Here is an 18491-nt window from a genome sequence, read left to right on the forward strand (position 1 = left end):
TAGCATGTTAATAGATATACCTTTAAAAATGAGTATACTCTGGATCTTATGCATAAATATATACTATATAAAAAGGGAACATGGTGGCATCAATAGTGTACTATTATAAATTGTGTAGGATGTAATGGCGTCCGCCATGTAGGATATAATGTGGACACATACCGTATATACTCGAGTATAAGCCGAGTTTTTCAGCACGATTTTTCGTGCGGGAAAACACCCCCCTCGGCTTATACTCGAGTGAACTCTCCGCCCTCAGTGGTCTTCAACCTGCAGACCTCCAGATGTTTCAAAACTACAACTCCCAGCAGGCCCGGGCAGCCACTGTGGCCTTCAACATCATCCAGACCCCCCACCCCCTTTAGTTCTGTACTCACCTCCGCTCGGCGGGACGTTAGGGTGTGCTGGTCCGGTGCTGCAGGACTGTCCGTTGGGGAGGTCGTCCGGTGGGATAGTCATTCCGGGCTGTCCATCTTCACTGGGGGGGGGGGGCCTCTTCTCCACGCTTCGGGCCCCGGAATAGTCACGTTGCCTTGACGACGACTCACAGGGACGTTCATTAGCAACGTCCCTCTGCGTCGTCGTCAAGGCAACGCCTCTATTCCGGGCCCGAAGCGCGGAGAAGAGGCCCCCCGGTGAAGATGGACAGCCCGGAACGACTATCCCACCGGACGACCTCCCCACCGGACAGTCCTGCAGCACTGGACCAGCACAACCTAATGTCCCACCGAGTGGAGGTGAGTACAAAACTAAAGGGAGTGAGAGGGTGGGGGGGCTGGATGATGTTGAAGGCCGCAGTGGTCTTCAACCTGCGGACCTCCAGAGGTTTCAAAACTACAACTCCCAGCAAGCCCGGACAGCCGATGGCTGCCCGGGCTTGCTGGGAGTTGTAGTTTTCAAACATCTGGAGGTCCGCAGGTTGAAGACCACTGTATCAGACATTGACAAGAAGTGATGATGAAGGGGGGGGGGGCGCTGATGACATGTGGTGATGATAAGGGGATGATGAAGGGGGGTGTGGGATGATGACAAGGGGATGATGAAGGGGGGTGTGGGATGATGACAAGGGGATGATGAAGGGGGTGTAGGATGATGACAGGGGGATGATGAAGGGGGGGTGTGGGATGATGACAAGGGGATGATGAAGGGGGGGTGTGGGATGATGACAAGGGGATGATGAAGGGGGGGTGTGGGATGATGACAAGGGGATGATGAAGGGGGTGTAGGATGATGACAGGGGGATGATGAAGGGGGGGTGTGGGATGATGACAAGGGGATGATGAAGGGGGGTGTGGGATGATGACAAGGGGATGATGAAGGGGGGGTGTGGGATGATGACAAGGGGATGATGAAGGGGTGTGTGGGATGATGACAAGGGGATGATGAAGGGGGAGTGTGGGATGATGACAAGGGGAGGATGAAGGGGGGGGTGTGGGATGATGACATGGGGATGATGATGAGGGTGTTAATGACGGGGGTCTGGATGATGACAGGGGGATGATTTATTTCCCACCTTAGGTTTATACTCGAGTCAATAACTTTTCCTGGGATTTTGGGGGGAAATTAGGGGCCTCGGTTTATATTCGGGTCGGCTTATACGCGAGTATATACGGTATACAATCAGGATAAAATATAAAATGGGAATGAAATATTGCACAATAAAAAATGGGGATGACACATTGCACACATGAGGACATATATAACACATACAGAAGATATCAAATCTGTTGACCAATAAGGGTAAAACATTAGAAACATGTATTAAAAGAATACACATATATATATATATACATACACACAAACATACATACACATACATACAATCTTGAATATGCACAGGTATACACATACACACACACATATTATTAGGTGAACGTTAATTTTGTAAAAACAAGTTGGATTTTTAAACTAAAATGGTTTCTGGGACTGGATTTTATAGATCCAGAAAACTTCCAGCCGTTTTAGGGCTTCAAATCTATTGGAACAGTGTGAGGGTACCAAATTTATTGGAATGATAGAGTATGGATTTCTAATGTCTCTGTGAGCTGCGGCAAAATGTCGAGATAGGCTGTATAACTGGAACTGTATTTTCACGTTATGGCGATGTTTATTCACCCTATTTCTCAATTTTTGTGTAGTGCGACCAATGTATTGCAGGTGGCAGCAGCATTCAATGAGATAAATGAAATACTCAGTGTCACATGTAAGGTGGGATTTTATCTGAAAAATTTTGCCAGTGGTATTGGATTTAAAGCTGGTCTGCTTGCGTTTGATCTCCTTACATCAGAGACATCAGGGTTTTCTTCATTGGAAGCTACCTGGTGCGTCGGTGATTGTTTCTCCTTTTCTGTGTTGTTTTAGTTGACTCGGTGCTAAAAGGTTCTTAAGAGATGGTGCTTTGCGAAAGGTAACCTGGAGACGCTCCGGAAGCAAGTCTTTTAAGAAATTATCCATTTTTAAAACATGCCAGTGTTTTTTAAGAATGTTTCTACGTTCAGGGGCAGATGTGTTAAAAGTGAAGTTTTGATCTCTTTTCGGATATTTCTCTTTATGATGGTTTTTCTCTTGAGTGAGATTGTACTTGAGTGAGATTTTTTCTTTTCCGATATGCTTGGGTGATCAGGGATTTAGGGTATTTCTTGGCCTGAAACCTTTTTTCTTATATCCTAGCCTGGGTCTTAAAATCTTCATCTCTGGAGCAATTTTTTCAAATTCTCTGATATTGCGAGAAGTGTACATTTTCAAGCCACTTTTTGAAATGACCACTACTGAACTCAATATAGCCATTTGTGTCGACGCTTTTGAAAAAGGTCAACGTTAAGAAATGATTTTCATCTTGGGTAATAACGAGATCTAGGAATTCAATGGACTGCTCGCTCGAATGCATGGTGAACTTGATCCCCCCCCCCCCAGTGGTTATTATTCAGATGTTCTAGAAGTTTATGGAGGGTAGATGAAGGACCCTTCCATACAAAAATCAAGTCGTCAATATATCGACGATAGATGGCTATATTTTCCATAGGAGTGCCATTGCCCCAAATGTATTGGTCCTCAAACGCTCCCATAAAGAGATTGGCATATGAGGGCTCCACTTTTGCCCCCATAGCAGTTCCCTTTTCTTGATGGTAGATGTTGCCATCATAAATGAAAAAGTTATTGTGCAAAATAAATTTGAGCACCTCCAGAAGAAAATTACACTGGGCTTCCAGAATATCTGGGTCATGTTTTAGAAAGGATTCCACGGCTTGAAGTCCCAGAGTATGATCTATATTAGTGTATAATGAGACAACATCACAGGTAACTAAGGTATACTGAGGGTCCCATGGTATAGTGGAAAGGAGATGAATAAGAGTAGTGGAGTCTCGTAGAAAACTGGGTAATTGGAACACGTATTTCTGTAAAAAAAGATCTATATAACGTGACAGATTACTGCTAGCAGAATTTGTGCATTCAATGATGGGTCTCCCTGGGGGGTCAGGGACTTATGTATTTTAGGCAGAAAATAAAAATAAGGTTTGTTAGTATTGGTGACGGTAAGGAATTTGTACTCATCTTTGTTAAGAATATTATTGGTATATGCAGTATGGAAAAATTCAAATAGTGTTTTTTGCATAGAGGGAAAAGGATCTTCTGCAGTCTTCTTATAGTACTCAGAGTCTGATAGAATCCTGTGTGCTTCAGCATGGTAGCTCTCATAATCCATGATCACCAATCCTCTGCCCTTATCAGCTGGTCTGAAGACCATGTTCTAATATTTTTGTAGTTTTTTTTAGAGTGGTTATTTCTAAGTTCGTAAGGTTTTTATTTCTACTAGGTTTTTTTTATAGAAAGTTTCTGAAAGTCCTTTAACACCAATTCATGGAAAGTGGAGATATATTGCCCCTGTGCATGAGCGGGGTAGAATTTAGAGGGGGCCTTGACTTCTTGGTGTATAAAGGACTCATCGGGCGTGACCGTGATACTGATTTTTCAGTATGAAAAATGAAAACCACCATAAGGAATCAGAAGCGACAGTACTCATGGTCACGCCCGATGAGTCTTATACACCAAGAAGTAAAGGCCCCCTCTAAATTCTACCCCGTTCATGCACAGGGACAATATATCTCCACTTTCCATGAATTGGTGTTAAAGGACTTTCAGGAACTTTCTATAAAAAAAAAATTGTAGAAATATAAACCTTACCAACTTAGAAATAACCGCTCTAAAAAAACTGCAAAAAAATCTGAACATGGTCTTCAGACCAGCTGATAAGGGCGGAGGATTGGTGATCATGGATTATGAGAGCTATCATGCTGAAGCACACAGGATTCTATCAGACTCCGGTTAAAAACCGTACTGCAACCGCATACGTTTATTTTTTTAACATGGACGTCAATGGGAAACGCACATGTATACGGTTCCATACGGGAAAAACGTATACGTTTTTACTTTGCACATGTGCATTTGAATACTAAAGTCCCCACCCAAGACCCCTCCCATTAAAAATGGACAAAATTTTCAAAAATGTATCGTTTTTTTTTCTATAAAAACTGACTGAACTGTATGCACTTTTAAAAACAGTATACTGTTTAAAAACGCATACGGTTTACTTTTCCCATACTGTTCCATCCGTTTTTTTCCCATACGGTTTTTGATAGAAAACGTATGCGGGAACCGTAGTTGAAAAACGTAGTGTGAACCCAGCCTTACATGTGACACGGAGTATGTCATTTATCTAATTGAATGCTGCTGCCACCTGCAATACATTGGTCGCACTACACACAAATTGAGAAATAGGGTGAATAAACATCGCCATAACGTGAAAATACAGTTCCAGTTACACAGCCTATCTCGGCATTGTGCTGCAGCTCACAGAGACATTAGAAATCCATACTCTATCATTCCAATAGATTTGGTACCATCACACTGTTCCAATAGATTTAAAGCCCTAAAACAGCTGGAAGTTTTCTGGATCTATAAAATCCAGTCCCTGGTACCTCTTGGGTTAAACGAAATTTCCAAAACTATTTTAGTTTAAAAATTCAACTTGTTTTTACAAAATTAACTTTCACCTAATAATATGTGTGTGTATGTGTATACTTGTGCATATTCAAGATTGTATGTATGTATGTGTGTGTGAGTGTGTGTGTATATGTATGTATACACTGTATATATGTTTATGTATGTGTATTCTTTTAATACATGTTTCTAATGTTCTACCCTTATTGGTCAACATATTTTATCTCTTCTGTGTATGTTATATATTTCATCATTTGTGCAATATGTCATCCCCATTTTTTATTGTGCAAAATGTCATTTCCATTTTATATTTTATCCTGATTGTATATGTGTCGACATTATATCCTACATGGCGGACGCCATTACATCCTACACAATTTATAATAGTACACTATTGATGCCACCATATTATTTTTTTTATATAGTATATATTTATGCATAAGATCCAGAGTATACTCATTTTAAGGTATATCTATTAACATGCTAAAAGCAGATCTATTATTTACTATACATGGACATATATATATATATATATATATATATATATACTATAACAATCAACCACCCATATTTCAAGTGCCTCTACAGTTTATTTGGCACATTCTGCCTCCTTCATCTCTTCATTTATCTGGTCATTCTTCTCTAAGCTTCCACCCCCTTCCCTTGTTCATGTTTGGTGGTTACACCAACTACTACCATTTTATATATATCCCCTCCCTCACCCCCAATTTCCCTTATAGTCCCTTTTTAGTTTTATACACCGCTCATTTATTTATTGCTTCATATTCATTTTATCCTCCCAACCCCTGTCATAAACATCCCAATTTTCTCTCCGCTACTGCAGAAATCCGTTGCCAGAGCTGACAATAATATGTCAGCGCTGACAGCGATACACACAGCGATAGCCCCAAAATCAATAGTAATCCTTACCATCACCCATTCCACTGCTAATTCCGCCCCTATTTCCCTCTGGTCACACTATATAGCGGTCTCTGTAACAATCATAGAATAAAACACGTCAGCCCTGGCAGTAATATGTCAGCGCTGACAGAACCCCGATACTGCAGAATCCCGTTGCCAGGGCCGACAGCAATAGGTTAGCGCTGACAGCTACACATACAGGCTGACAGCCTCTGAACCAATAGTAATCCTCACCACCACCCACTTCACTGCTAACCCTGCCCTTCATTCCCTTTGCTATCATTGTATAGCGCTTCCCTGGAACTCACATAGAATCAATTATGTCAGCGTGGGCAGTAATATGTCAGCGCTGACAGTGCTGTGCATGAGCCGAAAGCATATTAACTCAATGTAAGGCTCACCGGCCAACAGTCTGCTATCCAATCACTACGCACACGAACCCTAAACCCTTTTGCCCTCCGCCACCACCATATAGCGCTCCTATCTAAAATCCCAATAATAAACTGTGCGAGTGATATACCTTAATGCCATGCATTCAAAGTCATAATGCATATATTAACCGCAATGCACTACCAACTTTTTATCCATTGAATCTCAGGCTGGCAATTTTTATCCTAATGCTAATTATACCGGAAGCTGTCAGCACTTACGCCAAGTTACTTAACACAAGAGGAGGCATTCCCTTTTACATAACCAATTTCTTTCCTGTTCAATATTTTACAAATCCATTATCTTAATGGTCATTACATGGATATTTCAATCTTTGTTCTACATTATTACATATGTTTTTAATACTCATAAGGATTGAATCTTTTAATGGAAATCTTGTATAGCTACTTTATTTACTTATCTGTTTTTGTGAATACCATAATTCCCTGTGAAGGGAATCGTGTGTTAATCATCCCTATGTGTATTTCATGTTTGTGCTCACACCATCATACCAGCACCTTGTCTTGAGGAAGGGCCCATTACGGGCTTGAAACGCATTGTATGTGCTATAATAAATGCCATTTTGTTCACTACCAAGAGCTTGGTCTCTCTTCATCCATTTGGTCCAGCGCTGCAGTAAAATATCAGTTTTTTACTTTTGTGCACCATTAAAAGTGGATTGTAAGGGAAGGTGATTTGTTCCAAAAAAATTTAGATAATTTTTTGGTAAGATATTTTCCATATTTGGGTCCTTGCGGTCCTCACTGGAAAAAAAATGTCTTAATGGTTAACGCCCTCACAAACTTGTTCACATCTTGAAGTGTGCTATAAAGATCAAAGCTCTTGTCTGGCACAAAATTCTGACCTTTTTCCAATGCCTTCAGTTGGTGATGAGTTTAAGTGTAAGCTGATATATTAAAAACTGAAGATGATATTAATTTTGTTTGTTGGTTTGGTATCTGGTTCGATGTGTTTGAATATTTTCTATGTTTGAGTCCGGCTCTGTGCCCCCTGCGGTTTGACCGTGCATATTTTTCTTTTTGACATTTTTTATGGTAGAGCCGTTTTTTTGAAGTAGAAGCCCCGGCATAATTTAAATTAACGTATTCCTCCTCCGAGAAATCTGTGCAGTTATCAGTGGTATCAATGTCTGAAAACTGTGTGAACTAAAGTTTATATTCTTTTTTGAAACATTGGATCCAGTTGATCCATTCTGGTTGTTTTTTTAAAGAATGGAGCGCGGCTGTCTATTGGAGTATTTTCTCTTCCAGGTGTAGACAGAGTTGGTGGCATAATTACGAAGGTCACGATTGAATTTAGTTTTTTTGACAGAAGCTATGGTTTCTTTCAAATCATTTAGATGTTTGTTCATATTTGAGTAAATTCGGTTACATCCGTATGTTGTTTATATTTATCTAGTGAACGAGTGATATCACTAATGTTGCTTTCGATTACTTTTAACTTCCTCTGTTCCCGCTCTATGAGTACAGCAATAAGCGTAAAGGAACATTCAGACAATGCGTTATTCCAGCGTTCCTGATATTCATCCTCAAGGACTGTGGTGGATTTTTTTCGGATCCTTAAGCCACGTGGAACCATTTGGTTCTCAACATATTGTTTTAAAGTAGCAGAATCCCACCACAACCGCAATTGTTGAGTTTTTTGATGTTCCACATCCCACATAAATTTCTTAATATCGAAAGGGAAAGTTGGATCATTTTCTTTAGAAAAAAGATAAGCAACCCTAGTGTGTCTTTCTGAATTATCCAGGCCTTAATCATTAGCTGTATCATTAGCAACAGTGGCGGACCCCAAAGTAGGTTAAATTTTTTCGAGAAATATATAAACGTGTTTGTAAGAAAAAAAATCAAACGATGTAATATAACACAGTCTCCAATTGGCAAAACAATTTTAAATGTAACCCATAATATTGGCCGGAAGCACTAAAGTTATTTATAGTAAAGAACATGAATATATATATATCTATACTAGCTTTTGCCCGCGGCTTCGCTCGCGTTAAATTTGGGGTAACATAGATTTACTTTTAATGATCCTATAGTAATGAGGCCGCTCTGGGTAAAGTCTACGGGCATCCAAACAACCTGATACATCTGCTGTTTCATGGAGTTGAAGATCGACATCCTTTGAGGACTTTTACCGAGTCTGTGCGCAGGGGAACCCGCCGTCTTGCGCTGCTTATATACTGCCAACAGTCCTCATATCCCATCCTCCTATCTCGACCTCCTATCTCGACCTCCTATCCCGACCTCCTATCCCGACCTCCTATCCCGACCTCCTATCCCGACCTCCTATCCCGACCTCCTATCCCGACCTCCTATCCCGATCTCCTATCCCGTCCTCCTATCCCGTCCTCCTATCCCGTCCTCCTATCCTGTCCTCCTATCCCGTCCTCCTATCCCGTCCTCCTATCCCGTCCTGCTATCCCGTCCTCCTATCCCGTCCTCCTATCCCGACCTCCTATCCCGATCTCCTATCCCGTCCTCCTATCCCGTCCTCCTATCCTGTCCTCCTATCCCAACCATCATGTCCTCATATCCCGACTTCCTATCCCGTCCTCCTATCTCTACCTCCTATCCTGTCCTCCTAGCTCGACCTCATATCCCATCCTTCTAACTCGACCTTCTATCCCGACCTCCTATCCCGACCTAATATCCTGATCATCCCATCCTCCTATTTCGACCTGCTATCTCGACCTCCTATCCCGACCTCCCATCCCGTCCTCCTATCCCGACCTGTAATATGTGTACTAGGTATTGAAATAACTCCAGCCGTACGGAAATTATGTGGGAACATACATTTCCCGTTGATTTGCATGGGACTTTAAACAAAACCCCCGACCCTCACAAATGGGGGTAGTTAAGGGTTAAATTATCTATCCTATATTTTAAGTGGACATATAAGTAACATGTGACCAAGTATTATCAAAATATCTCCAGCCGTTTGGAAGTTATGCAGTAACATATATTTCCCATAGACTTGTATGGGACTTTAAAAAAAAAAAAAAAACAACCCCTTTTTCACTCCCTTAAGGGTTGAATTTCGAAAAATCCTTTCTTATTCCTTGTCTACGTCTTAAAAACAACACCTGTGCAAAAATTCTGGTTTCTAGGTCCAAGGGTTTAGGCTGGGCGTTGATTGGTCACTGAGTCAGGTCTTCTTCTTTTAAATATAAGATATATGTATGTATGTATATATATATATATATATATATATATATATATATATATATAGTGTATATACAGTGAATGTACATTTTTTTCCAGTGTTTCTTGAAGCTATGTTAAACTACTATTTCTGAATACAATTGAAGTTCGCCTTCTTCTGGGTTAATTTGTTACAAATCCTTCCAGCTGGAAGGAGCTCCACCTGTAGCAGGTGGAGCTACCGTATGTTTGTATGAGGGTGAACACCTCAGTATATAAAAATCATGCAGAGTGTGAGGCTCTCATGCCATGACTTAGAACATTGTTTGAAACGCGTCGGTGGTTTTTTAACTCACTAGAGCACATCATGTTTGTCTTTGTCCTTTTTGGATTTTAAATCAATATGGAACAAAATTAGAATTTTTTAACTATTTTTTTACTATTTTTTGTGGAGCTTGAACCCTTGAATTTCGTTTTTGGATTGCTGAACAACCAAGGATATGGCTTGGCATCTATCTTCCGTGCTCCCTGCTACAGGATACTCTCTCCATTCAGAATAGGCATGTGGTGATCTGTTTTACTATTTTTCCATATTCTAAATATACATATAATGGTATCATCTATATTTTATAAAAAGTTTTTGCTAATGACAGATACCCTTTAACCTGTTAAGGACGTAGGGCATACCTGTGTTATTTTTACTGAAAAATTTACGCCCTACGCCCGTTCCCGGTGTTTAAAACGGGGTCACACCGTGTTGGTCCTGGCTGCTATTCATAGCTGGGACCCTGGGCTAACAGCGTGCGGCCCCGATCGTTGTGCCGCTCGCTTTTAACCCTTCAGACGCGGCGATCAAAGTTGAGCGCCGCGTCTGAAAGTGATAGTAAGCGCTTCCCGGCAGCTCAGTCTGGCTGATCGGGACATCACAATAAAATGGCGATGTCCCGATCAGCTAGTAAGCGAGCGGAGGCCCCCTTTCCTTGCTCCGTCGTGTCCGATCTGGGTTTGATTGCTCCAAGCCTGAGCTACAGGCTTGAGCAATCGAGCCCCTATCTCGCTGATCCATGCAAAGCTATGGCTTTGCAGGGGTCAGCATAAGAGATCAGTTTATGCAGTGCTATAGCTCCCTATGGGAGCTATAGCACTGCAAAAAAAAAGTGGAAAAAAAAAGTTAACAAAGATCATTTCACCCCTTCCCTAATAAAAGTTTGAATCCCCCCCCCCCCCTTCCCATAAAAAAAACAAAAAAAACTGTGTAAATAAAAAGAAACATATGTGGCATTGCCTCGTGCGGAAATGTCAGAACTATAAAAATACGCACAAAAAAATTCCAAAGTCCAAAATAGCGTATTTTTTGGTCACTTTTTATATCATGAAAAAATGAATAAAAAGCAAACAAAATGTCCGATCAATACAAAAATGGTACCGATAAAAACTTCAGAACACCGGCCCATACATGGAAAAATAAAGTTATAGGGGTTAGAAGATGAGAATTTTTAACTTATAAATTTTCTTGCATGTAGTTATGATTTTTTCCGAAGTACGTCAATATCCAACCTATATAATTAGAGTATCATTTTAACCGTATGGACCTACAGAATAAAGATAAGGTTATTTTTACCGAAACTGCACTGCGTAGAAACGGAAGCCCCCAAAATTTACAAAATTAAATTTTTCCTTCAATTTTGTCGCATAATTAATTTTTATTCCGTTTCACTGTGGTTTTTGGGGTAAAATGACTAATGTCACTGCAAAGTAGAATTGGTGGTGCAAAAAATAAGCCTTCATATGGAATTTTATGTGAAAAATTGAAAGCGTTATGATTTTTAGAAGGTGATGAGGAAAAAATGAAAAAGCAAAAACGGAAAAACCCTGCGTCCTTAAGGGGTTAAATACTAAAAAGGATTGTTCAGAAAGTAGAAAAGGTGTTAGCTGTTTTGCTCCCCAGTACTTTTTTGTTTTGTTGCGCTTTGCATGTTAGAGAAGTATAACTTCCGGGATGAGAGGGGGGTGGGTGCCAAGTTGTGAACATCGCATGCAGATGTGGTTTCACCCCTCTCATCACAAAAGGTATACATCTGTATGGACAGTTTTTAAGCTAGAAAAATGTTTTGACTCTGTTAGGATCTTTTTTCTAAGTATTGATAATTGCTTTCCAGGGTTCAGTTTAGAATTTGATGCATCATTGGATATTGCAGCTAAGCCATACAAGGTCGAGCCTATTATTGGTATTTGTCAATTCCTTCTGAGGTACGTTCTTCAAATTTTTTTTGCTTTGCAATTATGTGTCTGTTGGGTCCTATTTGGAAGTGTACATCTTACTGCAAATCTAGCAACACTGTAGTAATAGAAACTCTGATGTTTTTTCTTTCCAAATCTAAAAAAAAAAAAACCACATCAATAGCTCAACACTGTTTTATAGCCAAAACCAACATACTAATAGGTCCATATATATTTGGCTGCTTTTCCTTTCAAATATGAAAAAAAATATTAAAGGGGTACTCCAAAGGATATGGGATAAGATGTCTGATCGCAGGGGTCCCGGAGAGCTCACAAAGGTGGGTGCGGAATGACAGATTGTGGGGGTCCCCAGAAGTGGGACCCCAGTGATCAGACATCTTATCCCCTATCCTTTGGGGATTAGGGCTGGAGTATCTCTTTAAGGGTAGAATCACACTTAGCGTATATGCTGCGTATTTGATGCATGCATATTTCAGTGCTAGCTGGTGTTTGTTATTATTCCCATAGACTTTGCTAGCACAGAAATACGCAGCATCAAATACGCATGTATTAAATATGTAACGTATACGCTAAGTGTGACCCTACCCGTAAGATACGTTCACATGTATTTGTGTTTGCTGCTGATTAAATTATTCAACTTTAATGCTATGTAATTTTTGTTAACTATTGGTAAGTTATTTGTTAATTTGTCTTGTTAGGCGAGGGTCACATGTAGTGTATACACAGCGTAGTTCACGTTGTGCAAAATCCGTAGTACAGCAGAAAATGCGGTGTGTATTCTCCTATGAGCAGACACAGAGGGCTACCCGTGGCAACCCTGTGTGCACAGTGAGGTTTGGAGGCAGACCCACTGGTCAGTCATATCGGCGTGCTGGACCCGCCTCTAAACCTCACCGCACACACAGGGCTGCCACCGGATAGCTCTGTGTGTCTGCTCATAGGAGAATATGCAGCATATTTCCCATTGTGCAGCGGATTTTTTGCCACAAGTAACATGCTGTGTATACGCTATGTATGACCGTAGCCTTAATGTACTCTTAAAGTCAACTAAATCATTGTTACTAAATGACTGAACAGGGCATCAGGTTTGGAGCACCAAATCTGTAGCAAACACTGTGGACCTGATTTACTATTGTAAACCCGAATGTTTTGTCGCGTAGTGTGCAAGAATAAAAATTTTTTCAAAAAAACCTGACTAAGGCTGGGTTCACACCTCGTTTTGTATTTACGGTTCCCGTATACGGCTGGGAGGAGGGGTGGGTGGGGCTTAATCGCGGCACCCGCACTCAGCCGTCTAGGGGATCCGTATTTAATGCATGTCTATGAGCCGAACGGAGTGAACCGCAGCCACCGGTCGGCTGCGTTTTCGGGTGTATGCGTGCGGTTTCCCGACCGTAGGCAAAAACGCGGTCGACCACGTTTTTGCCTGTGGTCGGGAAACCGCATACGGCCGAAAACACAGCCGACCGGAGGCTGCGGTTCACTCCGGTCGGCTCATAAACATGCATTAAATACGGTTCCCCTATACGGCTGAGTGCAAGCGCCGTGATTAAGCCCCGCCCACCCATCCTCCCAGCCGTATACGGGAACCGTAAATACAAAACGAGGTGTGAACCCAGCCTAACTCTCCATTTTACTCAGAAAACCTGAAAAAGGGGGACGGCTATTGAGGAAATTGGGTGTGGCTGTCGAAAAGGGGGCGTGTCCCTGACAGTTTCACAAAAAAACGACATATTTACTAAGGTTTCCACAGAAAATGTAGTAGATTTGAGCTGAGGAAATGCCCACCGATCAGAGCATGTGTAAAAAAGAAAAAAAAAGAAAAATGTAGGTAAAAGTGCAAAATGTAGAGAAACCTGAGTAAATACAGTGAAAAAAAACTTGTAGGCAATTAAAACCCAGAAAGAAAACTACACTCCACTCTTAGTAAATCAGGGCCTGTATGTATGAATGTACACTGACAGTTGTGTCTCCACCAGATGTGCTTCCATGGAGTCACACACATTTAGTTCTTGAGCACTGCAGCCAGGCACCTGCTCTTTCTCACAGCTCAGGTTTTACTTTACCAGAGCTCATTAGCTGAGCTGTGATTGGTTGCTGTGGGAAAATCACAAAATTTTTACTCTCACACAGTTTGATAAATCTGGGCCAATATACACAACCTAATCACAATACTTCTGGGTGCGGGGGGAGATTCTGGAGCAGAGATAAAGCTGGAGCAATGGCCAGTTTTGTTGTAAGGCTTTTATTTTTATTTTGTACCCTGGTTTCTGCCTCTCTACAATTCTATAAAAACTTTTAAACAATCTGTTTAAGTAAGCTACAATTTTTTGTGTAAACAATTATTTGTGTAAAAATGTTGCAAATTTTTCACTTTCACACTGCTAAACTACTTAAGGTGAAGTAAAATTTTCTTTGGCTTTTGCAGATTTGGTAGCTCATTTATCAAATGCTACAATCAGATTTTTGTGCAACTTTGCTAATTTTTGTGCAATATCACTCCAGCCCATACCAAACTTAGTTAGATCTATGCTATTTAGCTAAATATATGAAGAACATGCCTTCTATTTGTTAAATTTGGCACAAGTATACATGACCTGTGTACTGGCAAACAGCAGGGAAGAAAAACTTAATACATAAAATAAAATTCCCTCATATGAGCTCAAGATGCAGACTTTGAGCCTTAATATGAACTTTGAGGTACAAAGCAGATGAATTATGTACAAATTGCTACAAGAACCCCCAAAATTAATTCACAAACTGTATATTGTTGGTATTCTTAACCCCTTCCCGACCCATGACATACATGTACGTCATGACTGGGGAGGTTTTCCCGACCTATGGCGTACATGTACGTCTTGCGGATACCTGCCGCTATTTGCCTTGGGACACAGGGGGTTTCACCGCCAGCTGCTGCGGCTCTCTGCCCTGTCTGCCTTCCGGCGTTCTTCACTTCCGAGTGAAAAACACAGATTTTTTTTCCCCTGCTGTTTCAGCTAGTTAGCGGTATAACAGCTCCCCCTACTGTTATAAGTCTCCCACTACATTGTGCTCTGTAATGCAGAATGTTTGAAGTTTTTTTTCTGTTTTTAAAAAAAAAATTCTTAAAAAAAAAAATAAAATAATTGTTCGGAGTTTTGGTTCCAATTAAAGGCAGGGTGTTAGGGTGGCAGACGTCTAGGTTAGGCGATGGGAGTTGGCTTCCATTTTTGTTGTAAAAAGAAAATGAAATATATGTGTGTGTGTATATATATATATATATATATATATATAAATATGTGTGTGTGTATATATTTACATATATATGTATATGTGTGTATATATATATATATATATATATATATATACATATATATGTATATGTGTGTATATATATATATATATATATATATATTGAGAAGTTTAGATTCCTGTTTTAGGTAGGATGTTAGGGATGTTTAGGTTAGGTGAATAAATCTAAGTTTAGGTTCTTATATTTCTCAGACCCCCCACCCTCACTACATACATCCCTAACTGACATATACAAACACACATACATGTTTGAAAGCATTACATACACCCCACCCCAAATTTGAAACACCCACTAAAAATGTCCCGACCAACCCGGTCATCGCAAAGGGTGTTCTCAGTTGAAGAGGCTTACGACTTTCTTGCATCTGATACTAAGTAAAAGATATAAGGTCAAAAATTAGGAGAAAGAGAGATAGAAAAAAGAAAACGTGTCTAAAATAGCATAAAATGATAACATTTATTTGGAAGAATGATGTGAGGTCTGCGGCAGGGCCCTTGTCGCAGACTGGTCACTAGATAAAAATGGTTACAATGGTATAAAATGCTAAAAATATAAAATATGCACAGTGGTATTGCACTTCAACAATTGGACAATGAGACAATGAAAGTGGGGCAATGGGACAGTGCAAACAGTATCTGTTTAGTTATATTGTAAAGTCATATTATAGGAGCCAGGATTAATCCAGATGAAAGTACATAGCAAAAAAGTTGATAATCCAATAAGGCAAATTTTCGGTAGCTCTGGAGCTTCCCAGATTGGGGCCCACTATAAACGTTTTTAGGTGCAGAGATACAGGCGATGCCCCCTCTACCCCGACGGCACGGGGACTAAATGCAAGAGGTCAATCATTATACAGTTCAGGCACTTAGTGCCTCTTACCGGCTACAGTGTGGACAGTCAGGTGAGTGCAGCTGTGCTTGCGATCCGGATTAACGTCCCTCAGTCCCGGCGGCACGGGAGAAATGTAGGCGGGGTGATATGATCCGATGCTGGTGGTCGGAGATGATGGCTGGGAAGCAGCGTGTGGCAGCGCTGTGAAGCCTAGCGGTCGTAGCAGCGTATGGCAATGCTGGAGGTATCCTCTCTACCCCGACGGCACAGGGAGAGAGTAGGTGAGGACCGGCAATGCGGTAACGATTGTCTCAGATGATGTGCAGGGTTGTCTTAACACCAGATGCGTTTCGGGGAACTGCGTCCCCTTTTTCAATGGTGGAGGTTCAGGAATACAGTCTTCCTGAACCTCCACCATTGAAAAAGGAAACGCAGTTCCCCGAAACGCGTCTGGTGTTAAGACAACCTTGCACATCATCTGAGACAATCGTTAACGCATTGCCAGTCCTCACCTACTCTCTCACCTGCTCCCCGTGCCGTTGGGGTAGTGAGGATACCTCCAGCGTTGCCATACGCTGCTACGACCGCTAGGCTTCACAGCGCTGCCACACGCTGCTTCCCAGCCATCATCTCAAGCACAGCTGCACTGACCTGACTGTGCACACTGTAGCCGGTAAGAGGCACTAAGTGCCTGAACTGTATAGCGATTGCCCTCTTGCATTCAGTCCCCGTGCCGTCGGGGTAGAGGGAGCATCGCCTGTATCTCTGCACCTAAAAACGTTTATAGTGGGCCCCAATCTGGGAGGCTTAAGAGCTACCGAAAATTTGTCTTATTGGATTATCAACTTTTTTGCTATGTACTTTCATCTGGATTAATCCTGGCTCCTATAATATAACTTTACAGTATAACTAAACAGATACTGTTTGCACTGTCCCATTGCCCCACTTTCATTGTCTCATTGTCCAATTGTTGAAGTGCAATACCACTGTGCATATTTTATATTTTTAGCATTTTATACCATTGTAACCATTTTTATCTAGTGACCAGTCTGCGACAAGGGCCCTGCCGCAGACCTCACATCATTTTTCCAAATAAATGTTATCATTTTATGCTATTTTAGACACATTTTCTTTTTTCTCTCTCTCTTTCTCTTAATTTTTGACCTTATATCTTTTACTCTGACCTAGCCTAGCAGGACTGCCTCCCCTTTTTACACTATTAGTACTCTTTCTTGGCACATGGGTATGTGCAACGCAGTATCCTCGGTATAGGTTTTCTCTTTTTACGTTGAGCTCCCACATTTTTTTTTATATATTTGATACTAAGTCAGGCAGTGAGAAAGAAGAGGAATGCGCCCCATTCCTCTTGTCGTCCTCCTCCTCCAGTTGTGATAAGGAATTGCTACGAATGCGTAACAGGACACTGCCTGAGCCTGCTCCCCAAACAAGTGACCCTGTGTGGACCCCAGTCCCTGAAAGTTATGAGGCCCAGATTCCGGAGTTCGTGGGCAGCTCCGGAATCCAATTTTTTTATCCTAATGGATTATGATTGGGGAGCAGACCAATTTATATGCCCAACAATTTTTGGCCCAGAACCCCATATCATCATTTTCAAGATGGATCCCCATCAATTCATGTGAAATGATGACATTTTGGGGCTTTGTTCTCCACATGGATATAGCAAAAAAGCCAGTGACTAGGCAGTATTGGAGTGCAGACATCCTGTGCCATACCCCACTTTCCACCAACACCATTCTCCGCAAAAGATTTGAAGCAATCCTCTAATTTCTGCATTATAATAATTCCCAATGCCCACCCCTAAATAAACCCCTCTTTTGATTGCCTGTTTAAAGGGGTATTCCAGGCCAAAACTTTTTTTTATATATCAACTGGCTCCGGAAAGTTAAACAGATTTGTAAATTACTTCTATTAAAAAATCTTAATCCTTCCAATAGTTATTAGCTTCTGAAGTTGAGTTGTTTTCTGTCTAACTGCTCTCTGATGACTCACGTCCCGGGAGTTGTGCAGCTCCTATGGGGATATTCTCCCATCATGCACAGCTCCCGGGACGTGACATCATCATTGAGCAGTTAGACAGAAAACTTCAGAAGCTAATAACTATTGGAAGGATTAAGATTTTTTTAATAGAAGTAATTTACAAATCTGTTAAACTTTCCGGAGACAGTTGATATATATATATATATATATATATATATATATATATATATATATATATATATAAAAAAGGTTTTGCCTGGAATACCCCTTTAAACTTCAGCCAATAATTGACCCATTTTAGTGCCAAGTTTTCAGAGGCATACATCTCAGAACAGGACATTTGTGTGGATGTAGTAGTCCACTTTTAAGGCGGGCTTAAATTCTGTCAGTACCTGCACAATAAGAGGACGAGGTACGAAATTACATTTTACAAGCTCTGCAAAAGCATCTCGGGGTACACTCATAAATTTAGAATATATGAAGGGAAATACAGCATTATTGAGCCCCCCAAATGCCTCTCCTTTCTTGGAGCAAGTGGGAAAATTGTTTGGGACATGATGTACTCACTTTTAGATTATCACCTTTACATGGACAATTATTACTCTAGCCTGCCTCTC

The 18491-nt window shown here is 41.0% G+C and overlaps 1 protein-coding gene across 5 annotated transcripts in view; it reads left to right on the plus strand.

Moving 5' to 3' along the window:
• Positions 1–18491, plus strand: part of PGAP1 (post-GPI attachment to proteins inositol deacylase 1) — a 1221194-nt gene that overhangs the window by 924870 nt on the left and 277833 nt on the right. For all 5 annotated transcript variants that reach the window (XM_056536018.1, XM_056536017.1, XM_056536020.1 and 2 more), the window contains one exon: positions 11672–11762. In XM_056536018.1, coding sequence (XP_056391993.1) covers positions 11672–11762 — 91 coding nt within the window. The remainder of the gene's footprint in view (positions 1–11671; positions 11763–18491) is intronic.

This window comes from Hyla sarda, chromosome 8 (assembly GCF_029499605.1).
Source record: "Hyla sarda isolate aHylSar1 chromosome 8, aHylSar1.hap1, whole genome shotgun sequence".
Classification (NCBI taxonomy): domain Eukaryota; kingdom Metazoa; phylum Chordata; class Amphibia; order Anura; family Hylidae; genus Hyla; species Hyla sarda.